This window comes from Crocodylus porosus, unplaced genomic scaffold, assembly GCF_001723895.1.
Source record: "Crocodylus porosus isolate Cpor-Errol unplaced genomic scaffold, CroPor_comp1, whole genome shotgun sequence".
Lineage (NCBI taxonomy): Eukaryota > Metazoa > Chordata > Crocodylia > Crocodylidae > Crocodylus > Crocodylus porosus.
In genome coordinates, this window is record NW_017728906.1 from 141084106 (window position 1) to 141111305 (window position 27200).

The 27200-nt window shown below is 40.6% G+C and overlaps 1 protein-coding gene across 3 annotated transcripts in view; it reads left to right on the forward strand.

Moving 5' to 3' along the window:
- The window catches only part of DIAPH3 (diaphanous related formin 3), a 452799-nt gene that overhangs the window by 313173 nt on the left and 112426 nt on the right, over positions 1 to 27200 (forward strand). For all 3 annotated transcript variants that reach the window (XM_019529821.1, XM_019529822.1, XM_019529823.1), the window contains 2 exons: positions 9881 to 9976; positions 10427 to 10486. In XM_019529821.1, coding sequence (XP_019385366.1) covers positions 9881 to 9976; positions 10427 to 10486 — 156 coding nt within the window. The remainder of the gene's footprint in view (positions 1 to 9880; positions 9977 to 10426; positions 10487 to 27200) is intronic.

A 27200-nucleotide genomic window follows, 5' to 3' on the forward strand; every position in this document is an offset into this window, starting at 1 on the left:
GCCAGCACCACTTCCCTTGGAAGTTGGTTCCAGATCCTAGCCACCCTGACCATGAAGTAGCGCCTCCTGATATCTAGTCTAAATCTACCCTCTGCTAGCTTGTGACCATTATTCCTGGTCACTACTGGCAGTGCTCAGGGGAACAGGGACTTCCCCAGTGCCTGCTGGTCCCCTCTGACTAGTAATTCACCCTCACCCTGGGTGTCCCGCATCATGCTAAGCAGGGCAGTCCCTTTGGGCTGATGAAAAACCAACAGGAAGTACCCATTATGCACATCGGCTTTTTCCTGGGTGTCAGTTGCCAGTTGTCCCATTTGTTTAGAAGGGGTCCAGTGCTACCCTTGTTTTTCTTCTGACTCCCCACATATATGAAAAAGGACTTTTTATTGTCCTTGATACGTGTAACCAGTTGGAGTTCAGTTGTAGCCTTGGCTTTTCTGGTTCACTTCCTACAGATATGAACCAGTGTAGAATACTCTACTCCTCCTTTGTGGTGATTTCCTATCTTCCATCCTTTTTAAGCCTCTCTTTTTAGGTGTAGGAGGGCCACAAGTTCCCTGTTGAACCAGGGGGTTTGTTGTGCCCTTTTGCTACCTTTTCTCCAAGATGGAATGGGCATCCCTTGATCCTTCAGGATCTCTTCCTTAAGGAGCAACCACTCCTCTTGAACTCCTCTCCCTGTCGAGTCGTAGCCCCTTAGGGCCTCAACAATAAACTTCATGAGCTTATCAAAGTCGGCTTTCCTGAAGTCAAGGACTTCGGCATTGCTGCCTGATTTGCCAGCTTTGTGATGGATAGTAAAAGTGATCAGCTCATCGTCACTGTCTCCCAGCTTTCCTTCTATTCTTAAGTTGCTGACTAGATCATCTCCTTTAGCTGGTACCAGGTCCAGCAGCGCTTTACCTCTTGTCAGTCCATAGACTTCTTGTGTCAGGTAGAGCTCATCCACGCACGTGAAGAAGCTTTGTGACCACTTGGATTTGGCCAAGTGCTCTTCCCGTGAGATGTCCAGGTAGTTGAAGTCTCCCATGACAACCATGCACCGAGAGCATGTAGCCTCAGCCAGTTCCCTGGTGAATTCCTGGTTGAGGTCTTGTTCCTGATTAGGAGGTCTGTAGTAGATTCCTACCATTATGTTCCCTGTGCCATGTTCCCCATTTATTTTAACCCAGAGGGTCTCCAGTTGTCCTTCCTGGGTGCCAGTGTCAGCTTGCAGTGATATGTAGCTTTCCTTACATAGAGAGCTACACCCCCACCGCTTTTTTCTGCACAATCACTCCTGTACAGGGTATAGCCATCTATACCTGTGGCCCAGTCATAGGTGGAGTCCCACCAGGTCTCTGTTATCCCTATGAGATCATAGTCATTCATGTTTAGCAGGAGGACCATTTCTTCCTGTTTGTTCCTCAAGCTTCTGGCACTGGTGTACAGACATGTAAGCAGCCTATTGGAAGCCCTAGGCTTCCTTGCATTCCCAGGACGACACAGTTCCAGGGCTAGGGTAAGAGTGGATTCCCTTGGGTGCCCTAACCTGTTGGTTTTGTAGAAGTTGCATAGCAGGCTTGCTTTGGTGGTTGTCCACCCACCCCCCAGCAGGCTTTGTTTAAAGCCCTGTCAACCAGGGCAGCCATTCTGGGTGAGAAAAGTTTCCTCTCCAGTGAAGTGAGGTGGAGGCAGTCTCTTCCCAGCAGACCACTGCCTCTCACCAAAGAGTGGGCTGTGATCATGGAAGCTGAGGCTTTCATGATAACACCAGCGCCACAGTCTTCAGCTGACGACCTCGATTTGTCTCTCCCTCCTCAGCCCACAACCCATAACTGAGAGGATCAAGGAAAAAGCAGCCTGTGCCCCCAACCCCCTAAGTCTCACTCCCAGAGCTCTGTAGCCACTTATGACCAGGCTGGGATTGCTCCGATCTGTGTCATTTGTGCCCATATGGATAAGAGCTGGAGGGCTGGATAAGTTTGGGATCCTCTCCACTACATCTTGGATACAGGCTCCCGGAAGGCAGCAGACCTCCCGTGCTAAGGGGTCAGGGTGACAGATTGCTCCCTAAGTCCCCTTCAGGAGTGAGTATCCCACAATGACTACTCCTGTGTTTCAGCTTAGGGAGAATAGAAATTATAACCATGAGTGAACCTCCCTTGCCTGCAGGAGCTGGCAGGTCTGCATGCTCTGCTGGGGCTGTAAGAGGTTCATACCTGTTACAGAGCTCCAGAGGAGAGGGGACCCTGGTGCAGCGGGCCTTGGGGCTCTTAACCACCTTGGTCCAGCCCCTTGGCTGGACAGTGTGGGAGATCCTCAAGTCCTTCCTTGTCCTGGAAGGTGACCTTAATCAACCCTCAGCCTTCATGGGGTGAAGGGCCTGGCAGTAGGAGTTGATCTCCTGCTCGCCATCCCTGATGGCACACAGTCTTTGGTGCCTCAGAGACTCCAAAGTGGAGCAGACCTTGCAAGGGGAGGTGACCATACTCCTGGTCCCATGTGCCTGGAATCATGCCAAGCAGCCCCCACAGCTGAGCGCCAGAGGCTTTGTCTGTGTGGAGCCCAGAACCATAGTTTCTGTCTGGGTGGAGACCTCATAAGTGCTAGAGGGAGAGGTCTCAGACTCCTTGGGGTGTGGTGTGTGCCCATCCACATTGCACCAGTGGTAGTCTGGCCACTGCTGTGCTAACCTTCCCTTGGAGCACACTGGCAGATCCTCGGACCTTCTTGCTCACCCTCCTGCACGAACTCCCACGCTAACTTGCACACCAGCCCCAGAAGCACGCCTGTCTGTACGTCCTGTTTGCACGGCTCTGGTCACGTGCCTCCCTGTGGTGCTAGGAGAAGTAGGACCTGGGTGAGGGGGGCGTGACCCTTCTCAGCTCCTCTCAGCTGCCATCCTGCAGCTGGGATAAGTCCCTCTTACCACATGCCCCTTCTTATCTCTGGATAGGCCGGGGCTCATTGGGGGTCGTCTTGGGGGATCCCGGGGCTTATGGGGGCTTCTGCCCATGTGTCTCTTGCTGGAGCTGGGGCCAGGTGCAGCTTCTGTCATTTTTTAAACTGATCACTTGTGCAGAAGGGCCTGCTGGCACCACACTCTTGGGAGTTGGGGGTCCCTCCCCCCACTGAAGGAGGGGACAGGTGAGTGCCCCCCCTTACACTGACTCACATGCCAGGCGACTAATCATGTGGCTCCCTGGGGGGCTGGGCCAAGTAGGAGTGGGGAATGGGACATGACCTTCTTTGCCTCCTCTCAGCTGCCTCCCTGCAGCTGGGCTAAGTCCCACCCGCCACAGGCCTCTGCTTACCTCTAGGTAGACCGGGGGTCGTCGGGGGTCCTGGGAGAACAACGGGATTCTGCCCACACGTCTCTCGCCGAAGCCGGAGACCAAGTGAATAAGTACTAGGGCAAGTGATAAAGTGATGCTCCGTGCAAGTCATAGTGGTGCAGATATGAAGACACTTACCTATCCAGATACCCTGTTTGTGAACCTGATGCAGGTTTTGTGGTTCCTTTCTGGTACCAGATGACATGCTGTACATTACCTATATTACAGGAATCCATGCCCTCTTAAAGGTCAAAGGAAGCTTCATACATAGGATCTGGTACTCCTAGACTCTAAAGATTTGCGTTGATTCCATGTACATTATTAAAAGAACTATGTGACTCAGTGAATACCTGAAGCCTAATTAGACGTTTCCTAATGATAAATGTATAAGTCATTTATCTATCCCTTCAAAAGGTGCTATTCAGATTCATAAACTGGAAGTTACAGTGGTTTCAATATTTTAAAGTTTCTATCCATGGGCATCTGTACATGTGTTTGCACCGCAGCGCCAGGTGCTTTTAAAAGTGGCCAGCGCTGCGGCACATGCAGTTGTATAAGTGGAGAAATGCGTGTCAGCACTGAGAAAATGGCAGTGGCATGCTTTTCAACTAAAACACTTCGAAGGTGTTCAAAAGCTTACTGCAGCCATTTTCTGTGCACTAATGCATATTTCACCACTTATGCAACTCCACGCAATGAGTCTGCTCCAACCTGCCAGGTCTCCAGCATATCGCAGGACAAAAAAGTGTGTGTATAAATGCCCCATTTCATTAGGAGAGACCTCTCATTCAGTGGTCAGTATGCTGGAGTCCTTACTCTTTCAGTTTTAGAAGTAACATTACGCTTGTCAAATCTATTTAGAGTATTAGGCCGTGTCCAAGAAGGCTGTCAAAATCTATTGGTTGTCCTAATACGGAGGGACTGTGGTTTTTTTTCCTAAATGTACTCAGCTCTTGACTCATTTGTGGTGTCTGTAGCTGTTCAGGAGGAGACAGGGAGGCCTGTGCAATCCTGGTTTCAGGACTTTGCTAAAGCTATGGCATACGTATTCTTTATAGTTGTATCAAAGACGATCCTTTCTTTAAACACGCAGTCTGGTCCAAAAATCAGAGCAAATGTGATCCCCACAGTCTCCTAAAAGGTATACAAGAGAGATTGCTTTTCTTTATACTACGTAAATATTGTTGTAACAAAACTGCTTGCTAATTTTTACTTTCTTCAATCCATACTTTGAAAATTTATCTACGGTATCTATATTGAAGAAGGAATGAATGACCTTAATGCTGTGCTAGCCACCTTTCTTTGCACAGTAGGTCATAAAGACAAGGTCACAGGGAGGTCCTATTCCAGATTCATGCCTGGTTTCAGGTTTCCACTTATCTTGATGTACCCACTCCTAGCACTAATGGAAATTTACAAAGCAACAACTTGCAACTTTGTGCTTCTTGGATTCAGCATTGTACTTAGACACCAAGTCTAGAAAAAACCCTAAATGAGCTCCTCAGTTTTTATCCCTCGGTTGAAGCACACTTGTTAATTTTCCAAGGGCCCTTGAGGAAGAAAAATATTATTTATCTCTTGAGGATTACTTATTCATTCATTCTTTATTCTTTCCCACTTCCCCATCTACCTTTAGAAGTTATATAATATCAGGACCACAAACCCTGGCGAAAGGGTTTGAAACATTTGGAGGAAGTGTATATTATTCCCTTAGTGTTGATGTCAAACTTGTGTGAGGTATCTTGTGTACCGCCAGTGGATTCAGCTCCTCAAAGCAGTTCAGCCAAGGACATAGTTTCCTTCAAATGAAAATATACAGACTCAGAAAAGCAATTATTAATTGTAGGAAGCCTTTGTTTCTCTCACATTATATAGAGGCTTTTGATGAGTTAGTGGAACAGAGAATGTTAAGACCTACCAGTCTTAACCTTAAGAACTTTTTTCTTAAGGTTCACGGTTTGTTTATGCCTTTGCATCATTTTTCTCTTAAAATGGGGGAAGAGAGGAGTTTTCTTTTACTGAAAACTTCCCCAGCCCAGTTGCAGTTATGACGACAGTATATGAACAATAGAAGGAAAAAAAAGATAGATGTTTGATACTTAGGAAGGCAACTTTATGGGTTGATCTTGTCAGTTAATTACAGTATAACAAAGAGCTGTATCTAATTGCCATGTCATCAATTAGATCCCAATGGAAACTGACAGTATAACTCCCTGGTCTCAGATGAAGTTCTTTTATTGCACAGCTGGATTAGGCAATGTTGACAGCACATGTGTTAAATTATTCCTGAGTTGTTGCTCTGAAGTTTGACTAGCACTTGTTAGAAAAGATTTGCAGCATTCTGAGATAGCCAAACCTAAAAGAAAAAAAGTTCATGTATAATCCCACTAAGTAGATGTTATTTTTCTGGTAAATGGACTTATGCCATCTTTAATGTGAATTCTACTATTTCTTTTGAAGAAGGCTTTTTAGTTTTTAGAAAATTAAGGGTGTTTTAATAAATTGAAATTATTTTTTCAATTTTTGTCCAAAGTAATCATGTAGCAGCAGAATATTTCATGTTTAAACAAACTACCTAATAACAGGGTTCATACTGACATATAATTAGTCACTAATTATTCAAAGTATGCTAATTTTAGATTAGCACTTTACATGCAAGAACTTGTGTTCTTAATGTAGAAAGAGTCAGTGTCAGGGGTACTAACACCAAGGATCTTGTATTTCTGCTTATGGAGAATTGGTATCCCTGGTATAGTAGTGCTTACTATTTTTGTTGCTCTCGGTTTTAGATTTATTTATAGTTGATTTTGCACTGAGATACTGAGGTGTGCTTTAGGTGACTACTTAGCAACTGTTCTGGCAGGTGTACTGGTTTCCACATAGGATGGGTGGTATTTCTATAGCAGGTGTAGATATTTTAACTAGCTGTGATCTGAAAGTGCATGCAAGCCCCATGTACCTTGAAGGCAGGGAAATGGATTATTTCAGGTTTTAGAAAAAAGCAGAAGGTGAACCAACTGTATTTATTTACAATTCAGTTTAAGTAACATTTTCCAAGTATTAGAGCTAATAGTGAAAAGTTAACATGTTAGGGGAAATTGTTATGATGAGCCCCAAATCAAAGAACCCTCCGAGCTGTTGGGCCAGAAATGAAGTGCTACTTAGACACAGGCAAGTTATGAGGCAATTAGTTTCAATTAAATTGGCTAATGCATGCCAGTCCCATCAGCCGTATTCTTTTGAACAGTTAGCACTGCGCCTTGAAGCACCAAATTCTCTCTTACAGAATTGGAATAAACAAGGCAGTCACAAAGGGGTGATATTTTTTGGACTATTGTAGCTGCTTACAAGTCGACTATGATTACTAGATCTGGAAATACGAAGTTGGCAGTTGGTTGGTTTGAATGGTAATTTAAGGCTAGAGAAACTATTCCAACAGTCCACAGGAATTTGTCGCAGTTGGTTTAAAAGTTTGGCGGGCAATATTTTTGGTTTTGAGTGCATTAAAAATGTCTGCTGTTAAAAATCAGTAAAAAAAAAAAAAAAGTCTGCTGTTTTTTGCATTGCCATCTAACAAGATATTCTTAGTAATAGTGCCTACCGTAGTTGAAAACACCTATGAAATATTGCAAATTGTCTTGATTAATTGAACTTTTGGGGCTAAACTTTCAAATTTGTTTGCATAAGTTATTACTTCTATATATAGGTATATGTAGATTATAAATCGATAATTGTACTGTGTGCTGATTCAGAGTATACCTACACTAGTGGCTTGTGTTAGCAGTGGTTCCCAATCTGTGGTATGGTACCACCAATGGTATGCAAATAACCTGTCAGTGGCACACGTTAACAGATTTATTATAAGTACTTTATATGACAAAAATTGCTGATGGTACTTAAGATTGAACTGAAAAATTCACTGGTAATACTTAAGGTTGTATCGTTTTAAATTAGTGGTGCACAATCTGTTGGAGTTTGGGAAGTGCTGTGTTAGAGAGTACCACAGGGAAGCATATCACATTCATTCAGTGCTTGCTAAATGCTGAATAAGTGTTGGGCGTAGGTCAATAAACAGTGTTTTCGTTGTGGCTATTAGATCAGTACTGGGCACATGCCGGTATGTATACACAGTACTAAGAGTTAATTGGCATGTGTGCAGTGCCTTTTTATGGTGGCTACATGACAGCTGTTTAATGGATAGGTGAAAGCTAAGTAGGCATGTCATGCTTTATTGTGGCTCTCCTTAGCATCCCTAGTCCAGAGGTGGCAAAACACAAAAATCGGAGACAAATTCCTTACAAAAGAAATCAAAATACAGACATTAGTATCCAACTGTTGGCACAGAAATTAGAAAATGTGGGTCTTACTGTGTGTCTTTTGGACAGAAAAAATTACTTATTGATTCTTTTGTGTGTGGTGATTCAGTTACTTAGTTTGCAGATATATCTATACCAACGGAAAAGGACCAGAAAAGTTGTTTTTGCACCGCCAGGTTTCTTTTTCTATTTATTATTGATGAGCCATTTGAAATGTTCATCTATAACCAAATTTGTATCTACAACCCAAGTGTGAAAAATGAATAGCACCTAATATTATTAATTATTTTATTATCAAAAGTTCTGTTCCATTAATTACAGTAGTCCTAGTTAATTATTTAAAACCTACATTAAGACACATAGTGCAGAATGTAGTAGTAGATTATACTCTAGTTGTTTATCTTTTTGAAGTGTTCTTAATTCAATACTTTCCCAAGTAACTATCAAATCTATTGGTTTGTTAGGTTTGTTTATGGTCTAATATCTTGTGCTAGTAGCAAATGTTGTATTGTAAGGAAGAGATGGGATTCTTTATTTTTTCGCCCTTAACAAATGTGAAATATTGGCTCTTAAACTGCCACAACTGAGTATTGCTGGATCATTGAAACTTCCATATTCTGGTGGTAAGGAAACCACCTTTTGCTACTGTTTGACATTAAAGATGGGCTTAAATTCATCTGGAAAAAAACATCTTAAGCTCATTGAGCTTTGTTCAGCATACTTAATCAACATCTCATTTGATTTAATCAACCCAGTTATTACCTCTTGTAGCAGCATCCCCTCTTCCTGTCTCTTTCCCTTTGTATAATCTTTTCTCTTTACCAATCCATTCATAGCATCTGATGGAATAGGTTGTTGACTGTGAAAGCTCATGCCTCTCTGAAAAGTTAGTTTCTAAGGTATTGCCCTGCCCTACCTTCTGTCTGATTTCAAGCTAAGGTGGCTAGTCACCTTTCTGGTCCACCTATAAATAACAAATAGGCTGTTGGTACAACAGAGATTTTTTAATTCATTTTAAAATAGAATACTGCAGCCTTTGTTGTGATTGTTCAACATGGTAGTCAGGCTGAAAAACTGGCATTTTATTTCTCCTTTTTAATTGTTTTATTCACGCAAATTTAGAAAGAGAGCTCCAACACTGGAATAGCGCTCAAGTTAGGATTATTACATACTTCCAAAAGAAAAAATATACAATTCTCCTAGTGTATTTAAATATCTGAACTCTTTTGAAATAAGCAAAATATTTATCATAGAGGAGTCAAGCTTATGATTTTCCTTAACATTTTGAAGCAGCTAATATTCTGAAGTAAGTTCATACTTTCAGTGCTAGATATGATGATCTTTGCTGTATGTGCTGTTTTTCAGCTCTAAATTTCAATCCACAAGTTCATTTGTCCTTCTTGCTGTTATGTCATTCCCTTCTGCTTGCTCAAGTGCTCAATCACCTTATCAGATTTTTGTCAGTGCCCCCCATACTGAATGAATATTGCCCTGTATGTTTCTCTCATTTGCTGTTTTGCGGAGTTGCAGAGTCTAGTCTGATATAAGCCATACAACAAATGTCGTTTTAAAAACATCTTTTATTATAAAGAAAATCCTATTACTATATCTTTTTAAAATAAAAAGTTTTCAAAACATACCTATCTAAAGCTTCTCAGATGCTAAATTAAGTAAGGCACTCACAGCTTATAATAGAAAATATGATACCTCTTTTGAATGCCATGCTCATTCTTTGACTGTAACATGCAATCTAAAGGAAATTACTCTGTAGAAATTGTGCCATGTGCTTGTACTTTTATATTCCATTGTTCTCTTGAGATTTTCTTTACAGAACAGTAACTCAAATTATAATTTTTGTCTGATACAGAAAATCTTTCTTGGAAACAGGCTCACAAGAAATTAGTTTCATGGCAAACTACATGATGTCATATGGTATCATAAAGGGTTCAGAAACAGAATTGTGAATGGAGTTTTATTCCACTTGAAGTTATCGTTGAGTATAACTATAGAAAAGATGGGTGCAAATCAAACAAATTTTGGTCTACTTTACTGCACATCGACACGGCACAAACAGTAATGAGACTGACTTCCTTATGACAGAGCTAATTTATGAGCAAGTTAAATGCCATTTGAAATTTAAAATTACTGATATAGGCACAGGTCATTATTTTTTATGATCGTACATGCTTTGACATTGCTGCAGTAACCCTGAGGGTTTGATGGAATTCCCTCCAATTCTTTTTACAGAAGGTGAGGAGACGGGAGTGATGGATAGTCTGCTGGAGGCCTTGCAGTCAGGTGCTGCTTTCCGAGACCGGAGAAAACGAATACCGAAGCCTCAAGGTGAATATTATACCTGTTTCATGTTACTTTCTAGAGACTTATGACACGGAACATTTTTTGTTTAAAAGCATCTCGAGTCCAGTGCTGCAGGCTACAACTTCTTGAAGTGCCAGGGGCCTGCTTAATACTCTTCTTCCAATGACATATTTCTCAGAGATGCTCATTCCATTTGGCTGATGTCGGTACTACTTTGGAAATCAGTGTACTGAACTTAACATAGCCTGAATATTATGACAAGACTCTTCTATAGAACCATATGCACTTTATCTCTTTGGGGATTACAGTAGTGTAATTAAATGGGAAGTCAAAGTCATAACGTTCTCCACTGAGTCAAATATTTCACTGGTACTAAACACTGCTCTGCTCCCAGAAGTAAAACCAAAAACAAGCAATGTATTAACATCTCTGAAAGTTATGTATTACATTTCTTTTGTTTTCTTGCTTTTACAGACATACCACAAAATCTGAGCCCAACCACTCAGAGGCCCGTTCTGAAAGCTTGTAACCATGGTAATAACCCATATTCATAAATTGCATGCTCTTCTTATCTCAGCTTATCGTGTTGACCTGTGCTTTCAGAAGACTGCAGTGATATTTTCAGTTTTCCATAGTATTGGAATAGTGAAATGAAGTATTGGAACTTAGTTGTTTAAGGATAATCTGCCTACTGTACTGCATCCTTAAAATGATCACATGCCAAACTGATCTATTCTTTGCTCTTCATTTTAGTTTTTATTTTGTTTTAGCTATACAATTTCGCTGTGTCTGCCAACACAGTTGCAGCAAAATATCAATAATGGTGGATAAGAGATGTATATGCCTTCACCCCATTTATCTTCATTTGTCAGTTTTTTTGAATAGCAGAGTAGCAGCAGGGTATACCCTACTAACATTGTATTAAGTATTAATTTGATAAAATAAAAGTAATATCGTATCAGCAAAGTGACAGCAAACTAAATGACTGCGTATAAGCAAAGTGACTGCGACAGTGTCACAGAAGACTTCATGATCAAATATTGCTAATAAGCATGGCCCGGAGGTAATTTATTTATTTGCTTAAATTATATCCATGAGTTGCCCAATGAACTGACGGGAACTACTTAAATGCTTAAACTTAAAGTCAGGATCCAGGGTCCTTATTTTTAATGCCTGCCTTGTTAGATAATAAACATAATGCTGTTACATTATTGTTAAGTGTACAAAGAAGAAAAAAACTTGTTTTCAATCACTGAAATTAGTCATCTCAGTATGAAGTTTTCATACTTGGCATCATTCTCAAACATTTTTAAGTGAAACTTGACAAAATGGCCTTGGCATTTTTTGTTAATTTTTTTTCATCTTTTGGTGGGGAAATGGCTAAGATAACTACTCAAAATAAATGGTAAAGGGGATGCCATCACAGCTTATTGAGGGTTTAATAATTCTTATGTTAGTCGTTATTTTTCTTAAAACATCTGTAACAGGAAGGGACTTATGGGCAGTCAGAATTTAGATAATTGTTTATTAGTGTCATTTGAAGTAAAATTTTCCTAATTTATTATAAAATTGTTACTGTTAATTTTTTTTGGTTGAAATATACATTTCTGCATGAAAATGTTTTTTCTTTTCAGTCAATTGTACTCTGTCCGATGTCATGGTATCATTTTCTAATTGGAAAGGATATTTCAAACATGAGTTGTAGTTTTTTCAGTGAGAGCTTTACATTCTGAAAAATTTTAGTTTGATTTAAGGATCTGATAGGTACAATAAGCAGACGGAATGAAATTCATGACTAAGGATTTGACATTCATTTCAAATATTTGTTTAGGAGGTAAAACTTGATAATCCAACTCTAAGTTTTAGTTTGCAGTCACTTTCCTACTTGTTACTAAATTCTCGTTTTCAAGCAAAGTCAGAGTTTTTTCTGTATTGTCAGTTCTGGAAAAGGACAAGAAAATTGTAACCCCACTTCTGATAGATTATGGGTAGGGGTGTACTTAATTCGTGGTTTCATGGAAACTGCGAAAAATAGGATTGCCTGCAATCACTAGGAAACATTGCACTGGCCATGATTTTCCATGAAATAAACCTAACCCCCCCGCCAGTATATTATTCATATAGTATACTGTTTTAGAATGTCCCAATGCTTGCCCTAATACAAAGATAAGATGACAATCGCTGCAGCCGTAGATCATGTGATTGAGAGTTACCGTCTGCTAGTGATGTAGCCTAAGTGAAGGTGCCATTCAGTCAAGTGAAAATGTTTCTATTAAGGTTCTCATTAATTAGTATTTCTAAACTTTTTGTACAAAGTTGCATATCATAATAAATTATGATGATAGTTATAATTTGTATTATATATACATTTATATCTATAATGTATTTAAATTTAGATTTAAATGTAATATTTAGATATATAGTAATATGATAAATTATATAATTTACTTTCCGTGGAATTTGCTATCAAATTATATGGTATAGCCAGTCAGTGGCAAGGGGCAGGACCGCTCGGAAATGCCTGCCAAATCAGCTCTTTGTACTGTGACCAAGCTGCAAAAATTGCTTTGTTTCACCAAAAGTTAAGTGACCCCTAATTATGGGTTGTAGCAGCAAGTTTGGCTTTTTGACATCTCTTAGACTGTAAACTCACTAGTTCTATATTTTGAGCCAAATATGGCTATCATGCTTATAGCTTCTCCTAATTCCACTCATAATTATTCATGCTTGACATTCAGATGGTAATTTGTGGTAATAGTCTGCTTGCTGTGAGTTTATCTTTTAAGACTCTGTAGCATAACTTATTCACTAAACAAAACATATATATAATGTTTTTAATTTTATGTTCCTAATTTTTTGGAATGTCTTATATTTAATTCAGTTATGACAGTTTTTTCAGAAGACAAATCCTGGATTTGTTTATGCTATCTTTGTTTTGACTATTTATCACCAACAACTATATATCAGATTTCCCAGGCAGATTTGTGCCTGATGTAGTGATACGGTCCTTACTCTCAAACTTGTCTGTGGAGCTGGTTAGTTACACTGGGGAAGTAATTATCAGACCAAGAATTTTAATTAAAAAAATTAAAAGCTCACTTAATACTCCTCCAATATAGGAGCTAAAGTAATTTTATGGTTAAAAATTAGTAGTCCAAATTCTTTTTTGTTTTTTTTGTCTCTCCTTCTGTTTTAGAAGTTAGGATTATAGGCTGTTCAGTCTCATTTTACAATATAGTACCTATACAAGGAGTATCACGTGCCAATTGTTCTAAATTGGAATCATATGTACTAGTAAACTTCAATAGCTGCTTGGTTGCGCATTGATTTAGTATTTGTCCTGAACAAAGCATAGAAACTAATGGATGCCAGAGATTATGTCTCAATGCAGTAAAAGCATCGATCTTATCTTGAACTAAAACAAGGGGGAAATATTAGGGACTGGGAGTGAAGGTCAAGTACTTCTGTTGTTTGTCCCTGGTAATGAGGACTAACAGCTTCACCAATAATAGATGTGCTTTGCTAATGCATGTTCCAGAGACATATCTAGAATTAACTCCCTGAAACGCAGTGCAGACAAAGAGAATTATGAGCAAAGCTTGAAAAAATTAATCCACCCATCTGTGTGGGGCAGATAACAATATTTATTGGGCAAGTGCCATCCACTTCTGTCCAATTTAGGTATCATGTAAAAACCAAAGTAGGTGGGTTTTATTTTGGTTTGTTTAGTTCCTTATAGTTAAAAACTGTTTTCCAAATAAGCAGAATATAAATCAGTGAGGGAGGGAGTGGGACAGGGGCAGTGGCTGGGGGCACTGCCCAGCCAGAGCAGTGAATAGGACCCCAGGGCTGGGGTGGGGAGCGGGAAGGATCTGTGAGCAGCTTGTCCATGGGCTCAGCATCCCCATGCTTAAAAATGATGGCAGGGCACTTGAACTAAACCTCATAAAATGAGCTTTATTTCAAGTGCCACCGCCACCATTTTTAAGTGCAAAGGTGCTTTTAAGAGCAGAGCTGAGCGGTGTGAGAGCAGAGGCAGGATGCCTGCTGCAGGCTCGTGGCTCTCTGCTCTGCTGCCTTTGCCCTAGGAGCTGCACACTGGCTACGTGTCCCTTGCCTGTCCAGCAACAGGAAGCACAACTCACCACCACCACCACTGCAGCTGGATGGGCAGGGAGCATGCAGGCAGTGTGCTTCTCTTGGGGCAAAGGCAGCAGGGCAGGGAGCCCACAGCAGGCAGCCCACCTCTGCCCCACATACAAATCCAGTGGGGGGGCGGGCATGTGCTACCCCATGTTGCCCCGGGGGTGTGTGCAGCGGTGAGGAGCTGTTCCCTCCCTCCCTTCCGTCCTTCTTCCCACCCCAGTCCTAGGGTCCCATTCACCACCCTGGCTGGGCATTGCCCCCAGCTCCTGCTCCTGCCCCACTTAGTCCCTCACCATGGGAGCCTCAATCTGCCCCCCGCCATGCTCCTTCCCTCCCCTATGCCTTTCCCTCCACATACTTACCTGAAGGGAGCCGCTGTCAACACTGCCTAGCTGTATTCTAGGCCATGTGCGTGCTGCGGCTGCACTCATGCACGTGGCATACAGGGGCCTCAGCCAGAAGGCATATTTTATTTATCAGGGAAATTATCGGCTACACTGGCTATAAGCTCATAGCTGATAATGTTAATTTTCCTTTTATCGGTGACAATATGATATAGTACCGATATATCAGTGCACCTTTAGTATAATGATCAAAAATCATTCTTTACGTTGTCTTAATATAGCGTGCAACACACGTCTCACAAAAAGCTGGCTAACTACTTATAATTGGTTAGTCATAGATAATTAACCATCCTTGCCATTCTCCTAGAAGTGGTGTATTAATCAGATTTTACTGTATAACGAAACGTGTGTGTCTTGACAAGGTTGCTTTCTGTCATCTCAGCAAGGAACTCTATCGGACTGGAAAAACTCACTTATTGGAGGACAGTGGTAATGCTGCTCCATATTTATGATTTGATTTTGGTGGTGTGGGCACTATAGGCGAGCCTCAAGAATTCAGCCACTTGTTATCTAAACTATTTTGGCAAGGTGGCTAGCAGGTATTACTTTGGTGTGTGGCCCAGGGCTTCTGCTTACTTCTGTTTGGTAGCTATTGAACTGGTAGATGTACTGAAAATATCGGTATTTTTACAGGCCGCACCATAATCGTAGAATTATAAAAGTAAAATAACTATACTGAAATTGCATTACTATGTGATAATGCGTTGATATTCAAAGATATAACATATTGCGATGGGAAAAAATAACATAGCAGAAGGTATGAAAGAAGGCTTCTGTGTTTTGGATTCTGTGGTTCTGAATTTTTTCCTTAACCTGTTTCTACTTGAAAATTGGTTCTCCTGTCTTGGTGAATAACTTTAGTTCTAAATCAAATTTTCTCAGTTAATCAAAGTAAGTCCTTAGCTGTCAAGCTTCTTTAGTTCACATAAAATTACACTGCTTTAAGTTCCACCTTCTTGCTTCTGAACAGCACTGGAGACTGCTGTTGCTATCCGTTTTAGTGGTCAACTGCAATCGTAATGGGAAGGTAGCATACAACCCCAAGAATGATACTCAGAGAAATGTCTCATATTTCAGTGACTTACTAAATTTCTGCTGATGTTCAAAGGCTAAACACATTCTGTACTGAAATGAATGATAAAAATCGATTGATTCCAGTGAAGTCATGATTTCTTCCCAAGTGCTTGCTCTTTTGACTGCTCATTTTATAAAATTAGTTTCCAATAGGTTCAATATGATGATTTAACTGCTTAGTTTCTTTTACATCCTTTTGCTAATTATTAGGCCCCTTGTGTAAAATTTGTACTGTGAGGAACAAAAAAGATAGGGAAGTCATTGTTCAGAACAGTAGATAGTTTTTTCCAGTAATGGAAATATCCTAGCTTCCACAGCAAGATAGTGCAGTTGGCCTGTCTGCAGTCTCTGCAGCCTGCTGGTATGCTGGTACTGTCTACTGCAAAAGCTGGATTTCTCTAAACGCTTCTGCAAGGTGTCATTGATAATTGTAGTTGCAGCAGCTTTAATTTTACAAAGGATATTAACCCACATGCTACTTCCCGGTCTGGTATCCCAGACACATCTTTGCATTTGCAGTCCTACTCTGTTGTTCTGTGGAACAAAATGGGTTGCCTTTTTCTAATATAGCATATGCTTTTCTGACATTCTTAAATCCAGTCCATTTCTCTGGTCAAAATTAGTGATATACCTTTGTACTGCTTGCAGCAAGGTCTCTTGAGTCAGATTTTTTCCTGGTGAGAAAATGCTTTATTTTATGCATTTGTCTGAAGCAGCATGTTTCTATGAAGAGAAGTTTGTATTGGGAATGTAATATCACCTTAAACCTCTAAAACCTTTTTGCTAGATGTTTGTTGTGACAGTGTCATAAATCATTGGGTTTTCAGTCTACTATAGTTAATCTGCCTTTTGTTTTTTTTCACTAGGAATTAGACTGATGCCAGCTTGCATCAAACATATGTAAACATTAAAACTAAATGAAAAGAGTTACAATATACTGTAACTACATCACAGGTATACATAGCTTCTATAATCATTTTGGGGACTATGCAACACAGATCATTGTGTATCTGTGAGTGTGTGAGGTTTCAATTCAAGCGATAGCCTTGAAATGTCATCATCAAGGAACAGTTTAGGCAAGGTGGCAAGAAAAGTCTTTCGGAATCTTAAGACACAGCCATTTTTCTATTATTCGCTGTAGATTTCTGTGAGCTTCCCACTTCATTATAGAAATAAAATTACACAACTGGAGACTTCTCCTGCCATTTGTTTTAAAGGTGGAGTAAACAGATGATAAAATTCTCAACAGCACATTTTCCAGTCTTATGTAAATTTTTGTACCAATTTGAGGGGCAGTAAAAATGTGTATTATTTCTGCTTTTGCCTGACCCTCTTTGCTGTTCTTTGGTACTTATTATCTGAGTAAGCAGAGTGAAAAACAAGATGATTAGCCTTCTTCTTTGTCAAGAACCCACCCTTTACATGGAATAATGCTTTTCTTTTTCAGTCCTACCAACAAACCATAATTTTTTATTATTTTTTGGCATTCAGTGAAAGTCATTGATCAAGGCTGTGCAAGTTAAAAACTAATTTAAGGCCATACATAGACTAAATGAAGGGCACATGTGCATGACACTTTAAAACACGTTAAATGCTTTTACACCACTTTAATGGTGTTGGTGTTTGCATGCATTGGCGGCGTATTGCGTGGTAATTCCAGCCGCTGTAGCAAATTCGGCAGTGTAATGTGCCTTAAAAAGCTTGGGGCACAGCAAACTAAAACTCTTCTGAGGCTCCGTGGAGCTCAGGGGCTGTACAGGCAGCCTGGCAGCAACCCAGGAAGGCAGGCCCCATCCAAGATCTCTTTTTGTCCCCCTTGGAGCCTGCCTGCCTGCCATGGTGGCCTGGTGCTTCCCTCTGCAGCTCTGATGCCCCTTGGGACCTCCCAAGCCAGGTGCCTGTAGGTGGGTGCTGCCTGGGGTGGGGGTGCGCCACTGCCTCAGAGGGAAGCACCAGACCCCCCTGCAGCCAAGGGACTGCTCCACCCACCAGCAGCTCACCCTCCCCTCCCTGCCACCAGACAGACAGGTAAGTTCAGGTATGTGCACAACATGGGGGTTTAAAGGGCCCTAAATTGAACCAGTGTTTTTAAAAACCCACCACTTCAATTTAGGGCCTCTGTTTTGTCTACACGTGTACACATGCCCTAAGTGGTTAATGCCAAAGGTTGATCTGAAACTTTCTGAAGGAAAGTTACCAGTCAAAGATGTGACTGCAGCATTTATAATAGCTAACTTTAAACTAGCCACTTCAGATATTGACACCAGTGCTACCAGGGCAATACAGAGCTTAGCATAGGCTAGCCACTTGCATATTTGACCTACTTTCATGGAAGGTTTTGCAGCCCCAATGGAGATCAGTGTTGGGTGACTACATTCCTATTGGTATTTGAGGTAGCTAGTTTGAAGCTAAACCAGATATATCTATGCAAGCTGCACACACTCCTTTGACTTCAGTATTGTAGTCTTGGACTGCTTGCAGACATTAAACAAAACGAAACAGAACAAAAAAACCCCCTGCACTTTACCAGAAGAAGCAGCACTTTAGTTCAACCTGGGTCAGCAGTGACTGTATTGATAGGCTTTTGGTGCTTTTATTTATAGTGGATTTAATCTGCTATAAGTGCCAGAAAAGCCCCACTAGAGCACCTGATGTATACAGATGTTGGGTGAACCGGGTCCAACTAAAGCGCTACCTCTTCTGGGCGTGCTCTGGGCTTGGCATGGGGGCATGCAGAGTTTAAAGTAAAGCACCTTTTTGTTTTTTTTAATGTCTGCAAGAAGCCTTATTCTCAAAGTGAAAAGCTGATGTTTTTATTTAGGGGAAGACTAATTTAGGAGATGCTTAATGTTCAGATTATGAGAGGGGCAAAATGGTAGTAAAAAGTAAGGAGAATGTATATAGATAAGTACAGCTCTCATTTCTGAAATCTCCCTATTGTTGCTTTTTCAGTGAGTCAGAAAAAAGTAAAATAAATTATGCATCATATTTAATCTGAATTATTTTAAACTCATTATTAAATACAATCTTTGTAAAGAGTTGTCATTCTGGTTTCAAGCAAATATGAATATCATTTTTAAATATGTTGATTGTTTGAATTCTTGTTTATTTTAGATAAATCCCTTCAAAATCAAATGATTACCTCTTCTACAAGATCTGTTACAGCAAACAGCACCTGAGACGTATGCTCAGGTCAGGCTTATCTTGAGAATGGTAGCATAGCCAACGCCTCCAGTTTTTGTCATTTAAACAAGGCTTCATCCTATTTCTTAAGTTAAAATCCAGATTTACTTTTCCTTAATTTTTTTTCTCTCCTATATAGAATGAGTTTAATAAAAGATGCTACCAAAAAAACCCACCTTCCTCATAAACTTTTTAGGACAGTCTTAAATATGGAGCAAGAGAAGTTAGACTCCTTCAAAGCTTTTCTTAACCCATATTGCAACATCAGCTTTGAAGTGAAAACTTGGTCATTTAGAAAGCTGCAGGACTGTTACTGGAGCTTTAGTGTATGTCTCTATCAAACCATTTTGTCTAAATGTTCAAGTTTCAGCTGAGCCATGCTTTAGCTGAAAGGATACTTTAGCTGTTAATAAGATGCTGGAGGTATTCCTATTCACTACCACTGTTTGCTAAATGTTTATAGAAAGGAAGAAAAATAAGTCTTGTAAATTTCTTTGAGTTCTGCACAAACCTAGGCCTCCGCCATCAAATTTAGCAGAGTCAAGTTTTTTCTCTTTTTATTTTTTAAAGATATAATCTTAACAACATTTTCTTGGTCATTTTAGTATGTATAGGTTTCTTTACAGCTTTTACCTATTTTACTCTAGCAGCTTCACAATCTTTAAAGTGTTGTCTAAGGATTTCAAGATGGCAAACCCCTTATACTTCAGGATGAAACTGACCTTCCTTTTGTGCTGGCCTGTGCCATAGGAATTGTATCCAGGCAATTGGTTTGATGTAGAAGACCTGGAAGAAAGAGAAGCAGATATACCAAGAGTGCCTAGATGGAAACAACTTCAACTTTTTGCTCATGTTCTGTGTACCTACACTTCGAAAGTTAGGCCCTTTAAAATGTATGAAATTGAGCAATCAGTTTCATTTATTACATTTGGAAATATTTTGCCACTATCAATTCATATTAGATTTTCATCTGTTTTGAAGTTCCTAAAGGAGAATAAGGTGATCAGGAATAGCCAGCATGGATTCACCAAGAGAGAGCTTGACCAACCTTATTTCCTTCTATAATGAAGTGAAGTGGATGTAGGGAGAGCAATGCATGTGATGTGTCTTGACTTTGTCTTGGGAAAAAGCATCATAAATCTTGCTAGTCTCGTTAACTAACTAAGAAAATACAGACTAAGTGGAAATACTGTAACATGGATACATAATTGTTTGGATCCTTGTGCTCAATGTCTGGTTGGGAAAAGGTATCAAATGGGGTTTCCCCAGGGTCTGGTATTGTTTAATATCATCATTAAAGATTTAGATGACAGGATTGAGTGCACACTTAACATATTTGTGAATCGCACAAAGTTGGGTATAATTTCATACCCTGCGGAGGGTTGGGCTAGGCTCCAGAATGACCAGTATAGACTTAAGAAATGGCCCACAAGCAGTGAGATGAGCTATAATAAGGACAAGTGGAAAGTCATAGAATCATAGAAGAATAGGGTTGGAAGGACCTCGGAAGGTTGAGTCCTGCTCAAAGCAGGACCATTCCCAATGATATTGTTCCAGCCAGGGCTTTGTCAAGTCAAGCCTTAGAAACCTCCAAGGATGGAGATTCCAACACCTCAGTAGGTAATCTGTTCCAGTGCTTCACTACTCTCCCCGTGGGAAAGACTTTTCCTAATATGTAACTTAAACTTTCCTTGCTGCAACTTCAGACCATTGTTCCTTGTTCTGTCATCTGCCTCCATTGAGAACAATTTAGCTCCATCATCTTTGGAACCAGCCTTCAGGTAATTAAATTAAAGTCTAGATAGCTAGCTATCAAATCTCCTCTCAGTCTTCTCTTCTGCAGACAATATAAACCCAGTTCCCTTAGCCTTTCCTCATAAATCATGTGCCCCGGCCCCTTAAAGATTTTCACTGCCCTCTGCTGGACTCTCTCCAACTTCTCCACATCCTTTCTATAGCGGGGAGCCCAAGCCTGGACACTGTACTCCAGATGTGGCCTCGCCAGTGCAGAATAGAGCAAAATAATTACTTCCCTTGATCTGCTGGGAATGCTTTTACAACATACTCAGTATGTTGTTAGCTTTCTTGGCAACAGGGGCACGCTGCTGATTCATATCCATCTTATTGTACGCTGTAACCCCCAGGTCTTTTCCACGGAGCTCCTACTTAACCAGTCAGTCCCTGGGCTGTAGCAGTGCCTGGCATCCTTCCATCCTAAGTGCAGGACTTTGTACTTCTCCTTATTGAACCTCATTAGATCACTTTCGGTCCAATCCTCTAATTTGTCATGGTCACTCTGAATCCTAGCCCTACCCTCCAGTGCATCTACTACACCCCCAGCTTAGTGTCATCCGTGAACTTGCTGAGGGTACACACCATCCCATCTTCCAGATTGTTAATGAAGATATTGAACAAAACCAGCCCCAGGACTGACCCCCTGGGGCAGTCCACTTGATACTGGCTGCCAAGTAGACATTGAGCCATTGATTATTATCTATTGAGCCTGACAGTCCAGCAAGTTTTCTGTCTACCTTACAGTCCATTCATCCAACCCATACTTCCTCAGCTTGCTTGCAAGAATGGTGTGCGAGACCATATCAAAAGCCTTGCTGAAGTTAAGGTATATTATGTGCACTGCTTTCCCCACATCCAGAGAACCAGTTATCTCATCACAGAAAGCAATCAGGTTGGTTAGGCATGTCTTGCCTTTGGTAAATCTATGCTGACTGTTCCTGATCACTTTCTTCTCCAAGTGCTTAGAAATGGATTCTTTGAGGACCTGCTCCCATGATTTTTCCAGGGATTGAGAATGAGGCTGACTAATCTGTAGTTCTCTGGATCCTCCTCCTTCCTTTTCTTAAAGGTTGGCACTATATTTGTCCTTTTCCAATCGTCTAGGACCATCCCTGATAGCCACAAGTTTTCATAGATAATGACCCATAGATCTACAATTACATCAGCCAACTTCCTCAGAACCCTCAGATGCATTGCATTTGACCCCATAACCTCAGACATGTCCAGCTTTTCTAAACAGTCCCTAACCTGTTCTTTTACCACTGAAGACTGCTCGCTGTCTTCCCAAACTGTGCTGCTGGATACAGTAGTCTGGGAGCTGACCTTGCCTGTGAAGACTGAGGTAAAGAAGGCATTGCGTACTCCAGCCTTTTCCTCCTCATCTGTCACTAGATTGGCTCCCCCATTGAGTAAGGGACCCACACTTTCCCTGACCTATTGCTAGCATACTTGTAGAAATCCTTCTTGTTATGTTTCACGTTCCTTGCTAGCTACTACTCCAATTTTGCTTTAGCCTTCCTGACTTCATCCCTGCATACCCGAGCCATATTCTTATACTCTTCCCAAGTTTTGTTCAAGTTTTCCCTTTGTAAGCTTCCTTTTTGTGTTGAAGCTCGCTGAAGAGTTCTCTGCTAAGCCAAGCTGGTCTACATTTTCTACTCTTCCTGCATATCGGGAAGGCTTGTTCCCACACCCGTAGTTAGGTTTCTTTAAAATACAGGCTGTTCTGGACTCCTTTCTCCCTCAGACTGGCCTCCCAGGGGATTCTGGCCATCAGTTCCCTGAGGGAGTCAAAGTCTGCTTTCTTGAAGTCCAGGGCCCATACTTTGCTGCTCTTCTTTCTTCTTTTATCAGGATTCTGAAAACAATCATCTTGTAGTCACTGCTGCCCAAGTCCTACACTTGAAATAGAATAAATACATGCAGAAATATAAGATAGGCTGCCGTACTGCACAGAAGAACCTGGAGGTTATGGTGGACCATAAGCTGAATATGAGCCAATACAGTGCTCTTGTTGCAGAGAAGGCCAACAGTGTGCGGAGTAGTAATAATAGGAGTGTCGCTTGCGAATCAAGGGACACGATTCTTCCACTCTATTCAGCACTGGTAAGGCCCCACCTGGAGTACTTTATCAAGGTTTGCACCCCACACTTCAAGAAGGACACATTGAATAGAGTCCAGTGTAGCTCTACATAAATAATTAGATACCTGGAAAGCATGACTTATGAGGAAAGGCTAGGATTATTTAGTGTGGAAAAGAGTAGTTGAAGAGGGGGATTTGATTACTGTCTTCAAATACCTGAAGAGCAATTCCAGAGAGGATGGATGTGGCCTTTTGTCTGTAATCATAGAGGGCAGGACTAGGAGCAACAGACTCAAGTGGCAGCAGAGGAAATTTAGATTGGAAGTTAGGAAGAAGTGCTCAAACATAGAAACAGGCTACTAGTGAAGTTGTGGCATCTCCATCCCTGGAAATTTCCAAAAGTCGGATAGACGGGCACTTGGGAGTGATAGTTCAGTCAGGATTGATCCTTCCCTGTAGAGGAGACTGATCTAGATGACTTTGATGTCCCTTCCAGTCCTGTTTTTCCTATGATCCTAAGAGTAACAAAGAAGTAACATTTTGAAGTAATGACTCAGTTTGCCTCATAATTGCACATGCACTAAGTGCATGTACAATAAGTCATGAGGTTGTGCCCTACTAAGCTAACTAGATTTCCAAACCCACTGTATAAATGTATGTATTCAAATGCATGATTTTCAGTCTGTATGAGAGGATAATTTTGAATTAGTTAAGGCAGTTGTAAATTACCAACAATTTACCCTTGTTCATCTCTTCATTGCTTAGTCGAGCAGAACTTTTCACTCAAGAAAATTACGGAGTTGATCTTTATACTAGAAGAATACCGTCATTGTTTCTGGGTAACACCTAAGTATTTGTCACATTTATTAAATGAGGTTTTTGATTTTTTAAAAAATGCCAGGCATTTTTAGCTATTGTTCACTGATTTCCAGGTGTTGAACAATGTGTGATTGCTAAGATTAATTTCTTTATTTCAAGGTTTCTTTTAAATAACCATACTCAGTAGTTTACTCAGGGTAAATTTCATATAGAATCTAGTCACCACCATCAATTTTAATTATCTTTATGTAGTTTTGTGTTTAGACCCTTTTACTTGCCTTTCCTTTAAAGGTGGAATAGCAGAACAAGGCATTCTGTAGCAAATAGCTTAGTCAATTGACACACATGGGAAATGGATTATATTTAATTAAATTTGCTCTGGGTCAAACTCAGATCTGAACAGCTTCAACCATGAAATGTTTTAATCCACTCCAAACTTTGTGATTCAAGCCCATGTCTATTAATAACATGCAGTCTAGAAGGTATGCTGGAACAAGGAAAAGCAAACAAATTACTAATGAAAGATTTTTGATGTGCTTGTTTCCTTCAGCTCTCTTTCCCACTAGTCAGTTAAGTCCCTTAATATTTTGCATCTTCTTCATTCTAAAGTAGTTCACAATCTTAATTTTAAAATAAAACTTTCCACAAGTAAATGAATCAGAAGAAGAGAAAACACCTTGAAATCTACATAGAAGTTTACCATACAGCTTTAATTTATTTAGGAAACACTTAGACACAGCAGAAAGAAATATTATAGAGGAAAAAATCTATTAGTTAAAAAAATCTTAGTGTTTCAGAAGAGAATATGCAAAATTCAGAACAGCTAATATAATATGTTTTGACCTTTTAGAGCTCCTTAGTTTATCTTATATGCAAGATGATACAGAAAGTGTATTTTCTTATGGGGTAGCAAAAGAACTCAGTACCCATTTGATGAACAAAAGCTTTTAAATGTGATGATTCAAGTTTTTAATGTTGAGAGTATTTTTTCCTTTCACTCTCTAATTAAGACAAGTTACATATTTATCTAACTCCACCTAGAGGAAGCAAAGAGAAACTCTTTATCTGACCTGACAGGTACAGTCTGTCTTAGCCCATTTTGCATCATCTTTTCAACCTTGATTATAATAAACATAAAAGCAAGTGGTTTTTTTCCTGTATTGGATCTTAACTATCAGCCCTTCCTTTTCTACTTCTCTCACAACCTTAAAGCAAAAACAATGGAAAGGGAAAAATGGGGACATTTAGCAGTGTCATCAAAGAATAAGAAAAATTAAATTAACCTTCAGTAGGATTCCTCTACAGGCGAAAACTTAGAAGCCTTTAAAATGATTTAGTCTTGCCCCAATAGTGGCAGATTTACCCCGGGTGAATCACATCTATCACATTTTCAAATGCCTGCTTTTCAGTGCAAAGCCTATTCATATCTCATGCTTTCATACGTGCAGCTTGTTCATTTGTGCGCAGCTGCCATAGTGCAATTTGCTCCTATTTTATTTTGCAAGTTGCATGTGCCTGTAGCCTCAGATTTCTAAGCTGCAGGCCAGCTTCTTTGGGCTTATCCCTTTTCAATATAAGGATTTTCTTAGTTGATTCTTTGTAGTTGAACCATCCAGTGTGTATTTGGGAAGTTCCTCTACCACATGCTAGTAGTGTATACTGCAGAGTGCAAATTTATTTCTGATAGCTTCCATTTCTATTTCTAAAACCTCTAAACCAAACAATCCTTTTAATAGGGTGTATATTTGTATCTATAGCTACCAGACAGGCTAGCACTTTACATCCTTGCCAATCAAAAAGCTTTCATTGGCTTAAATGCATAGGGAAATGACAAATCAAAAGAACAGGCAAATATTTAATATTTTGAGACTAAAAACAGGCATTCTTCTTAGAGACATAGTACTGCTTTTGCTCTGATACAAGATGGCCCTCAATATAGAACGACCCTCCCCCCTATACTTAAATTACATATATATGGAAAATGTATAAATTTGTTATAATTTTCTATGTAGATAATGTAGTTATATTGGAAGTTTGCCTTGAATTTGTTCCCCTCACACTGCTGCAGCCGGGAAGATAAATTTGGGAGGTGGGGTGGTCAGGAGCCCCTTTGCCCTCTTATTCATAACTCTTCCCCCTTGGATCCCTCTTCCCTTCCTCCTTATTCTCAGACCCTTTTCTCCCTGAGTGTTTATGTAAATCCATGTTCACACCTTTCGTTAGCTAAATGTCTGTTGCTATGCATGCCCAAAGGGTGAATGAATTTACCAGGGGGAGGGGAGAGGTCCTTGATTCTAGTCCCTATTTCAGGAACTGCTTATGCATTTTGGATTAAATAGTTGTTTGATAAAACATAAACACTGTTGGGGACAGGGACCAGAATCCAGACCTCTCCTCTCATAAGTAGGGATCTACCCTATTCACAATTTTGTAATCTTTTTGGGGGGGGCCGGCATGAAAAAAAAGCTGTTTCCACAAACACTGTAAAAATGATTATCCCCACAATTATAGCATGGAATCACCAGGAAAAAAAACTTACTAAAAATAAAATGCTGGCACCCCAGAGCTGCTGCAGCCCAACCTTGCAGCCTGCTGGGGAGGTGCGGGGTGGGAGAGGTTGGCATGAAGGGGAATAGCAAAGATGGTAGCTACCCTTTCCCCACCCCTTCCTGATAATGGCTCATAGGGCTGCCTGTCTCCACCAGTCAGTGACGAAGGGTGGGGTTGCATGATGAGCAGCCCTCTTGGCCAATCAGCAGTGGATGGCACCGTGAAAAGACCACAAAAATTTTGCTCTGCACAAGTGAGTGGCCCATGATTTTTATTTTGCCTCCAAGCAATTTAGGTAGATCCCTACTCATAAGGAAGTGTCCTCATCACTGGGAGGGAATCATGCTTTCTCTTTCATATTATCTCTGTCTGGCTTTAACAATCTTCCATTCCTTGAGAAGGAGATAAAGAGTGCCTTCGTTCCATTCCGTTGTTCAGCCTAGTATTTAAGGCACTCTTGGGAAATAGACAATGTGGGCTTTAATCCTTCCAAGTTGCAAAGTGCCTATAATCTAAGAGTTTCACTCCCTGAGAGGGTGCTTTAACCACCAAGCCATTACATAAAAGACAGACGCATTCATTTCCCATCTGGCAGTCTTGAAAGAATGTTGTGAGCCAATCAATTGTATGCAAAGGAATGGCGGTGGCACCAGGAAATAATTTCACATTGGGATATCTGTTCTTGTATAAGACGTTAAGTCAGTATTCCCGATTAGGTATAGAAGTCCAAGGGAAAAACATTCAAAAAGCCCGAGCCTGAATTGATTCAATCTTTGTAGGTTAGTCTAACCTGACTAGTCTATACTTGTTTGTAACCACATAGACATTACAGAAATGCAGGCACATACCTGCAGTGACATAGGCTAGAAGCTGGGGTGGTGCAGGGAGAATGCTAGAGCAGCCATACCTTCCCTTCTGTAGTGCTGGAAGCTGTGAATCTGTGACTCTGATGATTAGGGAGGGGGGTTCCCAGCCCCCTGTCCTGACCAGCCCAGCAAGCCTGCTAACAGTTGAAGGCAGTTGCTAACACAGTGTTTATCAGCTCATTAAGAAAACAATAGCCTCTCTCCGTTAGTTCAAGCTCCTCTTAAACAGCTTTTCCAAGGAAGGATGTTTCATAGTTTGTAGGGTCGGAAGGGACCTGAGCAGATCATCTAGTCCGACCCCCTGCCATGGCAGGAAAGAATACTGGGGT